We start from the raw sequence: 14003 nt of genomic DNA on the forward strand, positions 1-14003 counted from the left end.
TCACAACTGTCCAGCCTTAGCTAAAATCAAAGCAGGTTTTCTAGGCAGATATTTTTTTCAATTCTCTTACAGAACTGCCTAGCGTGGGGATGGAATCAGCCCTGCGCTTCAGAAGAGCGACGAAATGGTTGCGCGAAGAAAAATAAATGTGTCGCCCAGTGGTATCACAGGGGACCTGTGAGGTCTAAGTGATTTGGTCGTACAGACCGACTACCACCATAAGTTAACCTACTCCTGAGCTCTCTGCGCACGATCTCAGCAGATGCTTGAGAATACTATGGGGTTTTCGTGATTTTATTTTAATATTTGACGCACTTCTCTGACCATCAGTGAGTTCGGTTTACCGCTAAGTGTTCAATTTTCTTATTTATCGCGCTCTTTACGGCTACGTTTCTATTAAGGATGTTACCGTTTAGCGACCACCGTAGTGGAATTTGTTGATGTGTGACTACCATTGGGAAGTGCACAGATTCGAAATTCCGGGCGTAAAAACAGTAAATGATGGAAAAGATTTTCGTCATAGCGGCCGCCTCTCGATAGGCAATGACAAACCTCCGAGAATATTTCTGCTATGAAAAAGCTCCTTAAAAAAAAAACAAGCGGCCGCTTGAAGTCGACTTAAAACTGCAGATCCCTTCATTTACGGACAAGAATATGACGCACGACAGAAATAAAGGATGGTTAAGTTTCAAGGGCCGGTATTGATTTTAAATAAAATAAAATTTTTTTAGGAAATTATTGTCATTTCTCTTTATTATGATAATATTAATATAGCTTAATTACGTATGTAACAAAATATCGGCCAAATGGCTGCCGCGACCTCGGCGGCACACCTCCATCCGATGGTCCAAATTTTCGATGACGCTGAGGCATAATTGAGGTTCTATGCCGTTAATGTGCCGAATTGTCTCATCCTTTAGCTCTTGAACTGTTGCTGGCTTATCGACGTACATCTTTTCTTTCAAATAACTCCAAAGAAAGATGTCCAACGGTGTCGTTGACGTTTAGGTGTGGTTCACATTCAACATCGGCCCTTGAAATTTAACCACCGTTTAGAAGGAGGAGCTTGGTGAAATACCCAATAAAAGGTGTAAGCGACATTCCCTAAAAATATTACAAATGCATTTCGCAGATTCCCTTCATTTTGCAGATATATACAATTTTTTTTCAACCTACTCTTTGGCATTTTTTATATGCGCAAACGAAATGAATTGAAATATAAGATTTTTAATTTATAACAATTCTAGTAGCCCCTAGTTCAGTTAAAGATAAATAAACAAACGAAACTTGTTGGAAAAATAGTTTTACTGTTTTAAAAATACTTTTGTGAGCACAGAATCTCATTGCTACCCACGTTTTTTGTCATAATTAATTAACTCTTCAATATTTGCGCCAGCTGATTACCCGATTTTCTTTAGAGAAGTTAACTCATCTTCTTAATATATCATAAATTTTAAATTTTTTCATTATAAAAGACTATACAAAATACTTCTGTGAGCCACTGTATGTATGGAACTCAACTGCACAGCAACTAAATTTAGTATTGCGGATTTTCCAAATAGGTACTGGTACTACTTACTTTTCCAAATAAGTGTATTCCCTAATTCTGTTATAAGTACGATTGTGATCTTGCCTAACGCCAGCGCTACGAAAAGCTCTTTGCATTCACTTTTAGTGCCACTCATACGAGCACAGTCGCTTATAAGCCATATTTATACTGCTTAGGCCAGGTAGAATATCCCCACCTGGTCGCTTTGTCATTTCGCTAAGCACCACTACTTGCTTTAGGCAATAGCACGGCAAAATTATTTACACTCATTTTCGGCTTTCTACTGTAATCTTATTTGGGCATAAGTGATTGCATTTCACCCACTAAAAGCTAAGTCTTCACCATCACCCGAGCGCATCTGTAACTGTAACTAATGTAAATTTATTTGCGTCGGCTTTAAATGGATGCTGCTTGGCACTCGACTCCTAGTAGCTGGTATTGGTGCTTTGAAGTTTGAGGTTTTTTATCCGCATTTCAGCCCTCTGCTTTAAATATCTACAATTCGTAATTTTTATGCGCCGCACTATAATTTATAGCCACTTGGTGTTTGGTGCATATAATTGGCAGGTATTTCCAACTTGTTGCCGAGTGTTAAACGTCTTTTACTACAAAACGTAATATTTTTTTTACATATTCGCAGTGCTCTCCGTTCAAATTTGTTCGATGGCCGTACTGGCTTGTCGGCTTCCGTGCGCCATCTACGCTTAATTTTTACATATTTTTTCTGTTTTTTTTTTGGAATGGAATGCCAATTTTTTCAGTTCAGCCACTAGTTGCGCAAACACGATTCGAAAGGTTAAATGTGCGCATATTTACTATATTTATGCCCTAAATGTGTAGGTAACGCAACGCAACGCATCGCCACGTATAACAGCAACCATCAGCTCAACTTGCATACTGGTCACCACCGTCTTTTTGTTTCTTCGTTCTATTTTTATTGTTCATCATTTATCTTTATATGTCTACATTATAGCGTAATAGCGTACACACACACATACACACTGTTATTATCACTACCTACTTACTATTATTAACTGTTACATATACACACACACACGCATATCTATATATATATTTAGTATATCTAAGTACTCACATATTAATGCTGTTCTTTTATGTTCATTTGCGTGATTTGAATGATTTTTGCATTTTTACGTTAATCGGTACCAACCAAAAATCCTTAACTTACAAAAATTCCAGGAAATTCGCCTAAGAAACTCTTCTCATGTCATCTGTGTGGTAAGCTTCTATGTTCGAAAGCCTCGCTCAAGCGTCACATTGCCGACAAGCATGCCCTGCGCCAAGAGGAGTATCGCTGCATCATCTGTGAGCGGGTCTATTGCTCGCGCAACTCCCTGATGACACACATTTACACATACCACAAGTCGCGTCCCGGCGAAATGGAAATGAAGGACATCAAACTCTATCACCCATTCAATTCATCGATCTGAAACGCGATGCGGAATTTGTATAATTGCAATATTCCGTCGGTAACAATCGCCGCCATGCCAATGGCAACAACAACGACATCAATACCAACATCAACATCAGCAACAACAGGAACAGATGCAAAAAGTGCTGCCACAGCCATAACAAAAACAAAAGCCGTCTCAAGAGAAACGAATATGATAACCATTAGACAAACGAGCACAACGAATAAGTCGCCAAATTATGGTGAACAGCAGCTCCAGCAGCAGCAGCACCAGCAACACTATCAGTATCAATATCAACAGCAGCAGCAGCAGCAGCAACAACAACAACAGCACTACCTCCACACTGAGTACTACACGCCAGAGCGTGGTGATTCAGTGCAACAACAAATACAACAACAACCACACTCACAAGCAATGCAACATTCTCGCCAAGATGATGCAAGCCATTTGCAGCATCTCATAAAACAACGACAAATAATGACTTTATACGACTACTACTTGTACCAGCGCAATTCGCCGCCGTCAACGTCAACATCCACGCAGTTGCAAACGCCAGTTCATAGCCTGAACAGCGCCGAGAAAATGACGAGCAAAGCGTTTGCCACGAATTTTGACTTGGACACCGACTATGGGAGGGGGACGCGACTATAGCGACAAGTGACAAATTTCAACTAAGCAATTTAAGGAAAAACAAAAACAAAAACGAAAACACACACACACACACATAAAGCAATGCCATAAAGTAGTGATAACTGTAAACCCTAAAATTTAGCGCCATTTACACACATACACACGCGCATACAAATATATAAATTAAATGCAAAAACAAGCAGGCATAAGTATACACACACATATACATATATACATATACTTATACATATATTAGCGAACGATTGACAATTTAGGCCTAAATAATTAATATAATCAAAGTTTAGCGTAATTTTTTGCATAAGAAACTCAACTCAACTCAGCTCTCTAAAGCCTTCCGCTTATTTACCTCTAGCATAAATACGTAAAAATACATACATATATGTATATATATATATTTCTATATATGTTGTGCACATAATATATTTTTCCTAGGTTAGATGTACATTTTCAAAGGTGTACATACTTGTAGGTGCATATACATAAATGCAGATATTTACTCGTTAGACACACACGCGTATATACATACATACATACTCGCATACGTACTCGTACTATTGTACGACTTTTTCGTACAAAACTTTTATTCTAAATAACCATCGCATCTCGCAACTACACCCACTGTGGCCTTCTATTGTGTCTACCATACGTACATACATGCACGCATACGTACATATACGTGCATGTGTGCATATATTTTCAAATGTAGTCAATTCAAACTAAAACTCGAAACTCAAAACCGCACTTTTTTACCGCATTTATGCCCTTTACACATTTTTACAACTAAACATTAGGCTTGTTGGACTAATCAATGAACTTAAAATTAGAGAAGAAAAAAAACAATGAACTATTAAAACAAAATTTATCCTTAAAAAATCTGCGTACACTCGAAAAACTGAAAAACTGCATTGTTCAACGCCGAAACAAGAGACTTAAGCAGCGAACTTCATTGGAACGTCCGTCGTTTGATAAAATAAAATGTGTGGTGTGTGCATCAGTGGAGCAGCGACGCGAGCAATCTCATTACACATAACAGCGTATTTATTAAATGTTATTTATTGCGTGCAAACAAACAAACAAACAAACTATTTGCTTGCCCTCCCTAACCCATACCCAAAAGTTTCATGTATACCTGCGGACCTTAACTGAAATAAGAGGTGAGCACAAAGCATTCAAGCGAATAACTGCTTATGGAAACTCTACAAAGTATACAAAGTAGCAGCAAACGAAATTTGTGGCGCGTCAATGAAAAAAAATGCTTGAAGACATCAACGACAAGGTTAGCAAAAGAGTCACCAACAACAAATTCGTAGCGAAACTTGGAACTATTTAAGTAGTTAGTTCACATTCACGGACTATTTACTCTATGAATATGAAAATAGCTCTCTCTTTCTCTCACTCTCACTCTCTCTGTCTCTCTTCCCTCCTACCAATGTATTTCACGCTATCTAGCCACTCTTACCCTGTTGGTCTAATAAATACTCTCTCACACTCACCGACACTTGGAGGCGCTATTTGTAATTGTATATGAATCTTACGCTTTTTCTCCAACTAACTCGAACTCTCCTTCGATTATCACTGTAAACGTTCTCTCACTCTTAAATTAGACATCTTGCTGGTATTATTGCAATCCTTCACATTGACGACTCTTGTATATTGGGGCTTTGCCAGCTATCCGAAAACGCCCTTCATCACTTATCAGTTACGTTGCTTGTAGTTACATAGTTTGAACGCTCAAACACTCATCTGGCGAAGTATACTCGTACACTCACTCATGCATACATTAATACATAGCTATGTTCGTGGCTGCCTGACAATTGCGTCAACTACACACACATACATACATATATATGTACATCTGTACATGCATTCACGTGGTATTTGGTGCAGTGGATCACCAAAGGCGTTTGTTATCAACTGGCTTTCTGCACACTAACACCCGTACTTCCTGCGCTCTGTTGCGACACTTTAGTAGCAGGTGTCGCCCTTTCCTACACTAACCGCTGAATTGCCTCTCTCTTGCTTTATCTTTTATGCTTTATTTTTATTTTTACTACCTTTTCCTCATTTTTCGACTAAATTAATTATTATATTATATTTCAGTTACAGCGTAATTATTATCTCATTTTATTTCACTTTAAAATTAAAAAAAGAATTATAAAAAATCTACTTAAAACGTTGAGTGCCGCCTACTTGTTCGCTTACTTGTGTAAAGAGGATCTGCACGTCGGCGGAATCGCCCAAAAGCTACTTGTCTCATTCTATTTATTTAATTTATTTATTTCAGGAAGCCAAGAAAACATAATTTCAGACTGATTACTAAACATAAATGATAATGAGAATATATACATAATTCAATTACAATTAATTATTGAATATTTATTTGCAACACTACTGCAAAAAAGTTTATGCGCACTTATGGCGCTAAGAAAATGCGCAATATTGGATATTTTTTGGATATTAAATTTTAATTTTTTTGTATTATACAACTTTAAAGTTTCAAGCTAATCACATAAATGACCCCTGTTTCAATCAAGTGCCACATAAAGGGCGGCACTCAACGTGTTAATACGCAGTGATACATTTCCAATACTGACAAGTATTGGGTCTTCGGTAGTTAAACCCACTTTTTTTTAATTACTTTCTCTTACAGCAACTTTAAGCTGGCAATATTTGCGCCTCAAAGTCTTTTTATTTCCAATTTATGGATTTAAGCAAATTTGAAGTCATTAAATCAATTAAAAAACAAAACATTACCGAAAAAAAATTAATTTTATCAAATTAACATTTAGTAATTTGCTTAACTGCCTACAGATTTTTTTAAACTTACTTTTTTATCAATACTTATTAAAAAAATATTAGAAAGCAAAAAAAAGTCACCTTATTTATTTATGTATTTTCCCCTTTTTTTGTACAAAATCTCTTACACCTCGCCCTCTACAACTCTCTATCCGCATCAATCAAGGTTCTTTGACTTCTTCAAACTAGCGAAGCCATACATTCATTTCATCAGCTATTTTGCGCTTTTCTTTGGGCCGTCATCCGTTCTACCGCTATCCTTCACATTGCAATCGGAAATGTAGTGAAGTACTTTGAAAGCATAATCTCTATTTTCCTTCTTGTTTTCGAAGACTCGTACAAATTCCCTCCGCTTCTCTCTCGTTGTTTGAAATACCACAGCGTCCTACTTCTACTCGAAAACTACTCGAATACCTAAAATATATCTGTTCTATATAAATATTTAGAAAGCAAAAATGAAACAAAATGAGAATGAATAAGTTTTCATTTGAGTTTGGTAAGTCTACAACAAATGCAGATTTTCTTCTACGTACTTACATACATACAAACATACATAGGTAATGTAGCTATTTAGAAATACGTTTAACTTTACTTATCAACTAAGCAATCCATCACACGACTCATCATCGCACACTTTCACGCGCACACATATGACATCAGCCGCATCATCGTCATTGCTGTATTTTAATATCATCGTGCACATCGAAAACATCATCATCTCAATCATCATCACACATACACACATACGCATTTTAGCGTCAGTGTCAACGTCGCCGGCGCGTCGCCGCTTGTGGTCGAGTCATCGCATACACATATACACGCTTGCTACTGCATATGTATATAAACAACGCTTACACACACACACACACACGCATCTCATTTGCCAAGCATTTGGCTGCGCTTTGCTCTGCTTTTTTGCTATTTTTTACTAGTTTTTGCTGCTTTCTTTGGCTGCGGCTCTCTGACTTTTAGCGAGCTTTGCTAGCCATTTCAGTTTATTTAGCTTCGCGCCAGCACTAACGGCATTGTTTAAAGCTTATTGTAATGTTCGTATGTAAATATTAAAATGTAGTTGTTAGTTAACGGTTATAACCAAGAATTTTTGCATGCACTTTTTATTCCATTTGTATTTTACAATTTGTATTTTTTTATTTTGTAAATATGTTTCTAATTTCGGTTACACTTAGTTATTGTTAAAAGTTAATTTTTAAGTTGGAAAATATATATTACGCTAAGTAACTCAAGTAAGTGCGTAGAAATGCCTTGCTGTCTCCAAAGCGAAACTCGCTAATTGCATGTCCGTTTCTGAGAAGAATTTTGAAAATCATAAATTTTTTTCGGCAGCTCTACGCCTACTTGAGCGTTAGTTGAGTTCATTTTCTTCCATAAGTTTCAGCTTCATAGCCTTTTTCAACTTTCGCTTTAGAAAAAAGTTTTACAGCTCAAATATTCACTATCCTCAAATCAAATATTAAAATACCTAAAAAAGTACTTTTATAAATATAAACCAGCTTTATAATCTAAAATCACTTTTATTTCGTATCGAACGCCTAAAAAGAAACAACAAAAACACCTACAAAACTGAAATTCTAATTCTGAATTATTGTATATTTACCCAACAGTTAATTTTTAATACTCCCACAAATACAAATACATAAATTATTTAGTTTAAGCCTCACTCCAACTATATCTACTTCCGCTTTAAACTAAAACAAAAACAATAAATTTATAAAAACAAAATCATGCTAATACATAAAAGTATTGTATTTTATATTTTCTCATTTCAATGAGTTCTCTCTCACTTTTTACTCGCGCACACACACACACTTTTAATTTTCTTGCTCCTCAAAGAAATCGCTCTCTACATCGAATTTCCCACTCATTTACTAATCTATTTTCCGTCTTCTCATTTCTTACTCTCTCTCTCCCGCCGTCTTTAGGTGCGCACTCAGCCATACGCTCGGACGCTACGTCACCGACAAGTTCTACCTCATCACCACCCTCACCGCCTACCGCGCTCACATCGCCATCGCCCTCTTCGCTGAGTTCGTTGGCGTGCAACGGCGGCAATGGCGGCCTCAATGTCCCTGGCGGCGGTGGCGGCAGTCTCTTCAACATGCACAACTCATCCCCACCACGCCCAGGCAGTGGCGGCAGCATTACGCCCAACGGCAACGGCAATTGCGGCGGCCCAAATGGCGCGTCCTCCTTGACAACCACATCGCCACAAATTCCGTTGCGCATGCCACCGCCCACCAGTGGCGGCATCAACGAGCCTCAGGAGTGCCCCTACTGTCGACGCACCTTCTCATGCTACTACTCGCTGAAGCGGCACTTCCAAGACAAGCACGAGCAGTCCGACACGCTGTATGTTTGCGAGTTCTGTCATCGACGCTATCGCACCAAAAACTCACTCACCACACACAAGAGTCTGCAGCATCGCGGCTCGAGCGGCATGCTAAAGCGCCTGCTCAAAACGTCCGCCATCAAAAATGTGCTTGTGCCACCGCACCATCACCACCATCATCTGACGCATCCGCGCGCCAGTCTATTTGACTTCACCAGCGAACTGGGACAGCCACCACCGGGCATCCAATAGGATTACGGATGGAATGCGATTTTTTAGAGAGCCCGCTAAGCTGAGCGGAGCGTAGGCGCGCAATTATTCTTATGTAGTATTTGCAATTATACTTATAAATAGGCGTGAATACTAATTTACTTATGTTAGTTATTGTACTTGTAATTCGGTAAAGCTTAGTGATTTTCAATGTAGTTATGTTTATATAGGATTTTATTTCACTAACTGTAAACAATTCAAACACAATCACTCACATACACATATACATGCAGGCATTACACAAAGTATAAGCGGTAAATAGCGCGGCCAGCGCAGTGCGCGTTGGCGCCTAAGTGCAATACAGAAAGGAGCAAATCCGCACCGCTTTCGAAATGGGCTTAAAATATAAGTGAAGTAGAATAAGCTTTTCAACGAAAAGCACAACAATTGAGGCTGGCCTGGCAGCCGCTAAGATGAAATGAAGAGAGAGCAAGTCCATTGTAAATACACACACACACACACATAAGAAACATATACAGTTGTAAGCGTAGTCTAAGCTCTTAGCTACATTTAATGCTAATTACCGTTAGTTTTAATTACTTCACTTACTGCTAATTTCAAAGCAAAGCAAAAATGCATAAACAAATACTTATACGACAGTTTTCTGCATATGAACGCCACCAAAATTGGTAAGAGTCCAAGAACTTGAGTGGTAACTGCAGATAAGACAGCCGCAGCAACGCCAAACTGCGGGCCAGTGGTCTAGCAATTGCAGCGAAAGGAGGAGCGTGCGTAGTGGCCAAGGTGGGGGCGCTAAGTGGAAAAGTGTGAAAAGTGGGGAACAGTGAAAAGTAAAAAGCAACTATGCAAAGGCTGTGCCCTCACTTTCACTTTTGTTTTTATCAATTTGTACATATCATGGCGTATACGCAACATTCGATGCCGTTTCGGTATTACCTAGCAAAATTAAATTTGAATAGCAGAAATCTGTGAGAAACTAAAGAAGAAGGAAATAGTACGCGACGCCGTTGCCTTTGCCACTGCACGCCACTGTGCATTTGCACCTCAGACGGGTGTCGGGTGTCTTTATAAATAATAATTTTTATTATGCAAATGTAGATTTTTTAGTAGTCAGTTTCTTGTGTTTTTTCTATTGATTTTTCGAGTACATTTGGGTTGACTTACTTTCGAGTGCGCTGCGAATTCTCTAGAAATCAAATGTATTCCAACTGAGCAAGAAAAACAATATAAGAAACAGCAGAAAAGAAAACATTTTCAAAGTGAAGTTGAGTGTAAACAAGTTATTACTTAGAAGAAGAAATATTGAAAGAAAAACAAATGCGTAGATCAAAGAAATGAAGTGTGAGCGCGATTTTACATAATTAGGCATAACTTGGGCAACACTGTGTGCCAAAAGCGGTTTCAGCCGTTTGCATTTCTTAATTAATTATGATAATAAGATACAAAAACAAAAACATTTACATGGAAAATTTAAATGAAAAAGTGGAAAAGTGAAAAAACCAGTAGCACTAAAAATGCATGTTATATTGCAAATATACATATATACATACATACATACATATATTAAATGAATTGAATTAAGTGTAAATCTAAATGAACATTATCAGGGATTAATATCAGTAGAATGTCCTTTTTTCTATACAATTAAATTAAATTAAATTAAATGAAAAACAAAGCATCAAGCGAAACTTAATATTTTACCAAACTAAAGAAAACAACTTAAAGTGGAATCGATGAAATTTATTAAAAACATACATATATGTATACAATACACACACACACACACACAGAGACATGCAAGTACGCATGCAATTCTAAATGTAAGCCCAGCTATTTATACATATGAAAGACGCAGACATATTTATGCAAAATGCACAACAACAAGAAAAGAAAAATATAAACAAAAACAAAAACAAAAACAAACAAACTCAGTGATTTTCACCAGTGAAGTACAAATGACTTGAAATTTATACAAACAAATGAAAATAAAATGCAAAAATGCAAAAAGACAAAATGACAAAATGCAAAGGCATAACTGTATTTGGAAATTTACAATTCTAGTTGCATAAAATACTATGTATACAAAAACAAAGTAACAAGCGCATTTAAAACCACAAAAACTAATAATGTTAAAAAAACATGGAAAAGATACAGCAAGTAAAAAACTTCAAGAAATTAGTACGAAAAGCCTCAAACACCTCAAAGTTTTTTTTTTTTTGTTTTTAAGGAAATGCATTACTTTCACAGCAAATCAAATAGAAAGAAAGTACGCAAATCGCTGAAATAAATTTTAAACAAACAAAAAATATTTTTCTAAATGTACATTGAACAGATTTTCACTCAGAGTAGAACACAATTTTTATTAACTATGTAAGCATGTAAATATTAAAAAACTATAAGTTAAAATCTCTTACAAAGTAAAGTCATGAATTAAGAAATTAAGAAAAAACAACAAAAAAAATAACAAAAGCAAAACACTTACATAATATTAGCATTTATTAAAAAAAAAGTAACAATTTGGAAGCCAAAAAACAAAAAACAAAAATAGCAAAAAACGCTCAAAACTGCAAAGTACGAACTCCAAATTGTTATTTTCGCACATATCCGTAAATTGTCTCAGGAATTACTACTTTTAAAACGATGACAGAAACACAGCAGAAATGAAGCACTACAAGAAGCTTTTAAGCTGCTGCCAACAGCTTAAGACGCTAGCAACGAGAGCTTTTGTAACACACAAACAACAAAACAAATCAAACGAAATATTGCTACTTAAAAGTGAAATATTTATTAGTAACAAAAACGTCTCACTAGCAGTTAATTGAAAGAAACTTGACAACCTCCGCAATGACTAGAAGTATTACAAGCAAGCAAATGTGTGCCATTGCATAACCTTAAATTAATGCAGGAAAAGGCGCAGCAAATGCGCACTAAAAAATACACAAAAATAGTAAATAAATGTAAAAGCAAAGCGCGGTGTGGCGCGTAAGTGAAAGCTGCTGCGTAAGCAAAGCACGCAACTACACCGCACGAAAGCGCGACTGTGAAAGCGCGCCTATGAAAGCACGCGCAAGCTCACTACCGTTATACAACAGCACTGTACAGTTATGCAGGCACTCTGCCGTTATGTCTAGAGCAAACTTTACAAAATATAAATCAAATTGAAGAGTTCAATGCGTTTCGTGCGCAGTTTAAGGTTTCCAAATTTTAACTCTATTTCGAGCTTTCACCCAACCCAACTTGCCAGTGCAAATGTGCCAAGAATCACTCTGAAATCCGTCTTCAAATCACAAATCAATGAGACTGCTCGATTTCAAAATGATTTCCGCTATATATCATACTTCTATATATTCTACTGCAAATGCATTTCAAACGCGTTGCCCAGTTACCCAGTTGACTATAGACTCAGTGCTAATGAATGTCTGAAAGTTGAATATTCACGCGTTTATATGTGACTAGTTTATATTTACTTAGTTGTAGGAAAGAGAGTTTCTGCAACAAATATATGTACATTTTAATTTTATGGTAATTGTTTTTAACTAATTTTAATTTTGTTTTGTTTTTGTCTATTGTACCCTTAATACTTAACAAATTCGTTTCTCGTAAGTGTAATTCTAAAACTGCGTGTGTGTATATGTAGAATAGCATGCGCTCGATATTTATTATTATTTTTTTTCATCAAAATTGGCAAATTAAAAAATACGACAAACTGTGATCTATTTTCTCTCAAATTTACATACAAAATTCTTGTTTGGCTGTTAACTATTTTTACACGAAGTAAGATTTAATTAGAAAGCAAAAATGAAGCAACTGCTTTTTTGTACAAAATTTATGTTTAGGTCTCATGTGCAAATGGATATACAAATTTATTTTTTTTTTACATTTTGGTGCGACTCAAATCATCTAAATTTCTACACATACAACAAATGCAACTACAATTAGAAATTAGCAACTAGAAATGTATAGAATTTACACAAATGTACGGTATTTATTTTGCTGCTTAAAAATATTATTATTACTATTATGCTTAATTTTATTTTCCTTCGAACCTGAAGAGTTTTAAGAGTTTTATAAATGTGAAACTCGAGAAAAAATTAGAGCACAGATGTGCGCAAAAAATTCAAAATTCATAAATCGTTTTTGGATTTGTTAATAAAGTGAAAATATAACAAAATTAAACATAAAAAATTGGCTTTTATTTTTTTTATACAAATATTCGCAAGTCTAAGCCCACAGTGCAATGAATTTAAATTGGCTAAAATCGTTAAATTGAGTATTAACGGCATTCAGTCAACAGTCACCGGTTATTATTAGCACAAAATAATCACTACAGTGGCTGCTGACACGCGGCATAAGAATCTTTAAAACAATAAATATGTAAAACAAAAATCGTAAGAAATAAAGAACAGAGGCCAAAGGTGTATGGGAATTGATTTATTATGCAATTCATTTAAAAGCTAATATTTTCACACATTTTTTATTAAGGGGACAGATACCTGTAAACGGCCATATTTTCCCTAATTTTCATTCAAATTATTTAAAATGAAGAAGTCAATATATTTTTTTGAAAATTGGCATACGGTTTATTTATACATTAAAATAATTTTTTTTTATTTTAATCATTTAAAATGGCGGATGTACACTCAGTTCTTTCAGGAAGGTCGCAGCGGGACTTCTCAAGCGGCGGGCATTGTAGCATCGGCGTCAGTGACCTGAATACGGAAAACTAAAAATTTCTTTGTTTATTAATGTCATAATTTTTATATGAATTAAACAAAAATGAAAAAAAAAAAATTCGCGGAATAAAATGCTTAAAAAAAATTAATTTTGTGGCGAATTTTCCTACTATTTTTGCTTCGAAAAACTAATTTTTTCGAAAATTTTTGAAAACTTAAAACACATAAAAAGTAGAATCATATAAGATATGTGTGCAAAATTTCAGGGAGATCGGTCTATAACTTTTCGAGTTATCGTGTACGCTAGTTCGAAAAATATCGTT

The 14003-nt window shown here is 36.0% G+C and overlaps 1 protein-coding gene across 2 annotated transcripts in view; it reads left to right on the forward strand.

Annotated features, from left to right (window-relative positions):
• Positions 1–13110, forward strand: part of LOC128856879 (broad-complex core protein isoforms 1/2/3/4/5) — a 93153-nt gene extending 80043 nt beyond the window's left edge. Inside the window, exon 8 of one of the 2 annotated variants that reach the window (XM_054092298.1) lies at positions 8370–13110. In XM_054092298.1, the coding sequence (XP_053948273.1) occupies positions 8370–9028 (659 nt within the window). In that variant the 3' untranslated portion in view covers positions 9029–13110. Of the gene's footprint in view, positions 1–2749; positions 3083–8369 lie in introns of those variants that run through there. The other variant, XM_054092299.1, reaches the window with a different exon arrangement.
• Positions 13111–14003: the final 893 nt, after the last annotated feature.

Source organism: Anastrepha ludens, chromosome 3 (assembly GCF_028408465.1).
Source record: "Anastrepha ludens isolate Willacy chromosome 3, idAnaLude1.1, whole genome shotgun sequence".
NCBI lineage: Eukaryota > Metazoa > Arthropoda > Insecta > Diptera > Tephritidae > Anastrepha > Anastrepha ludens.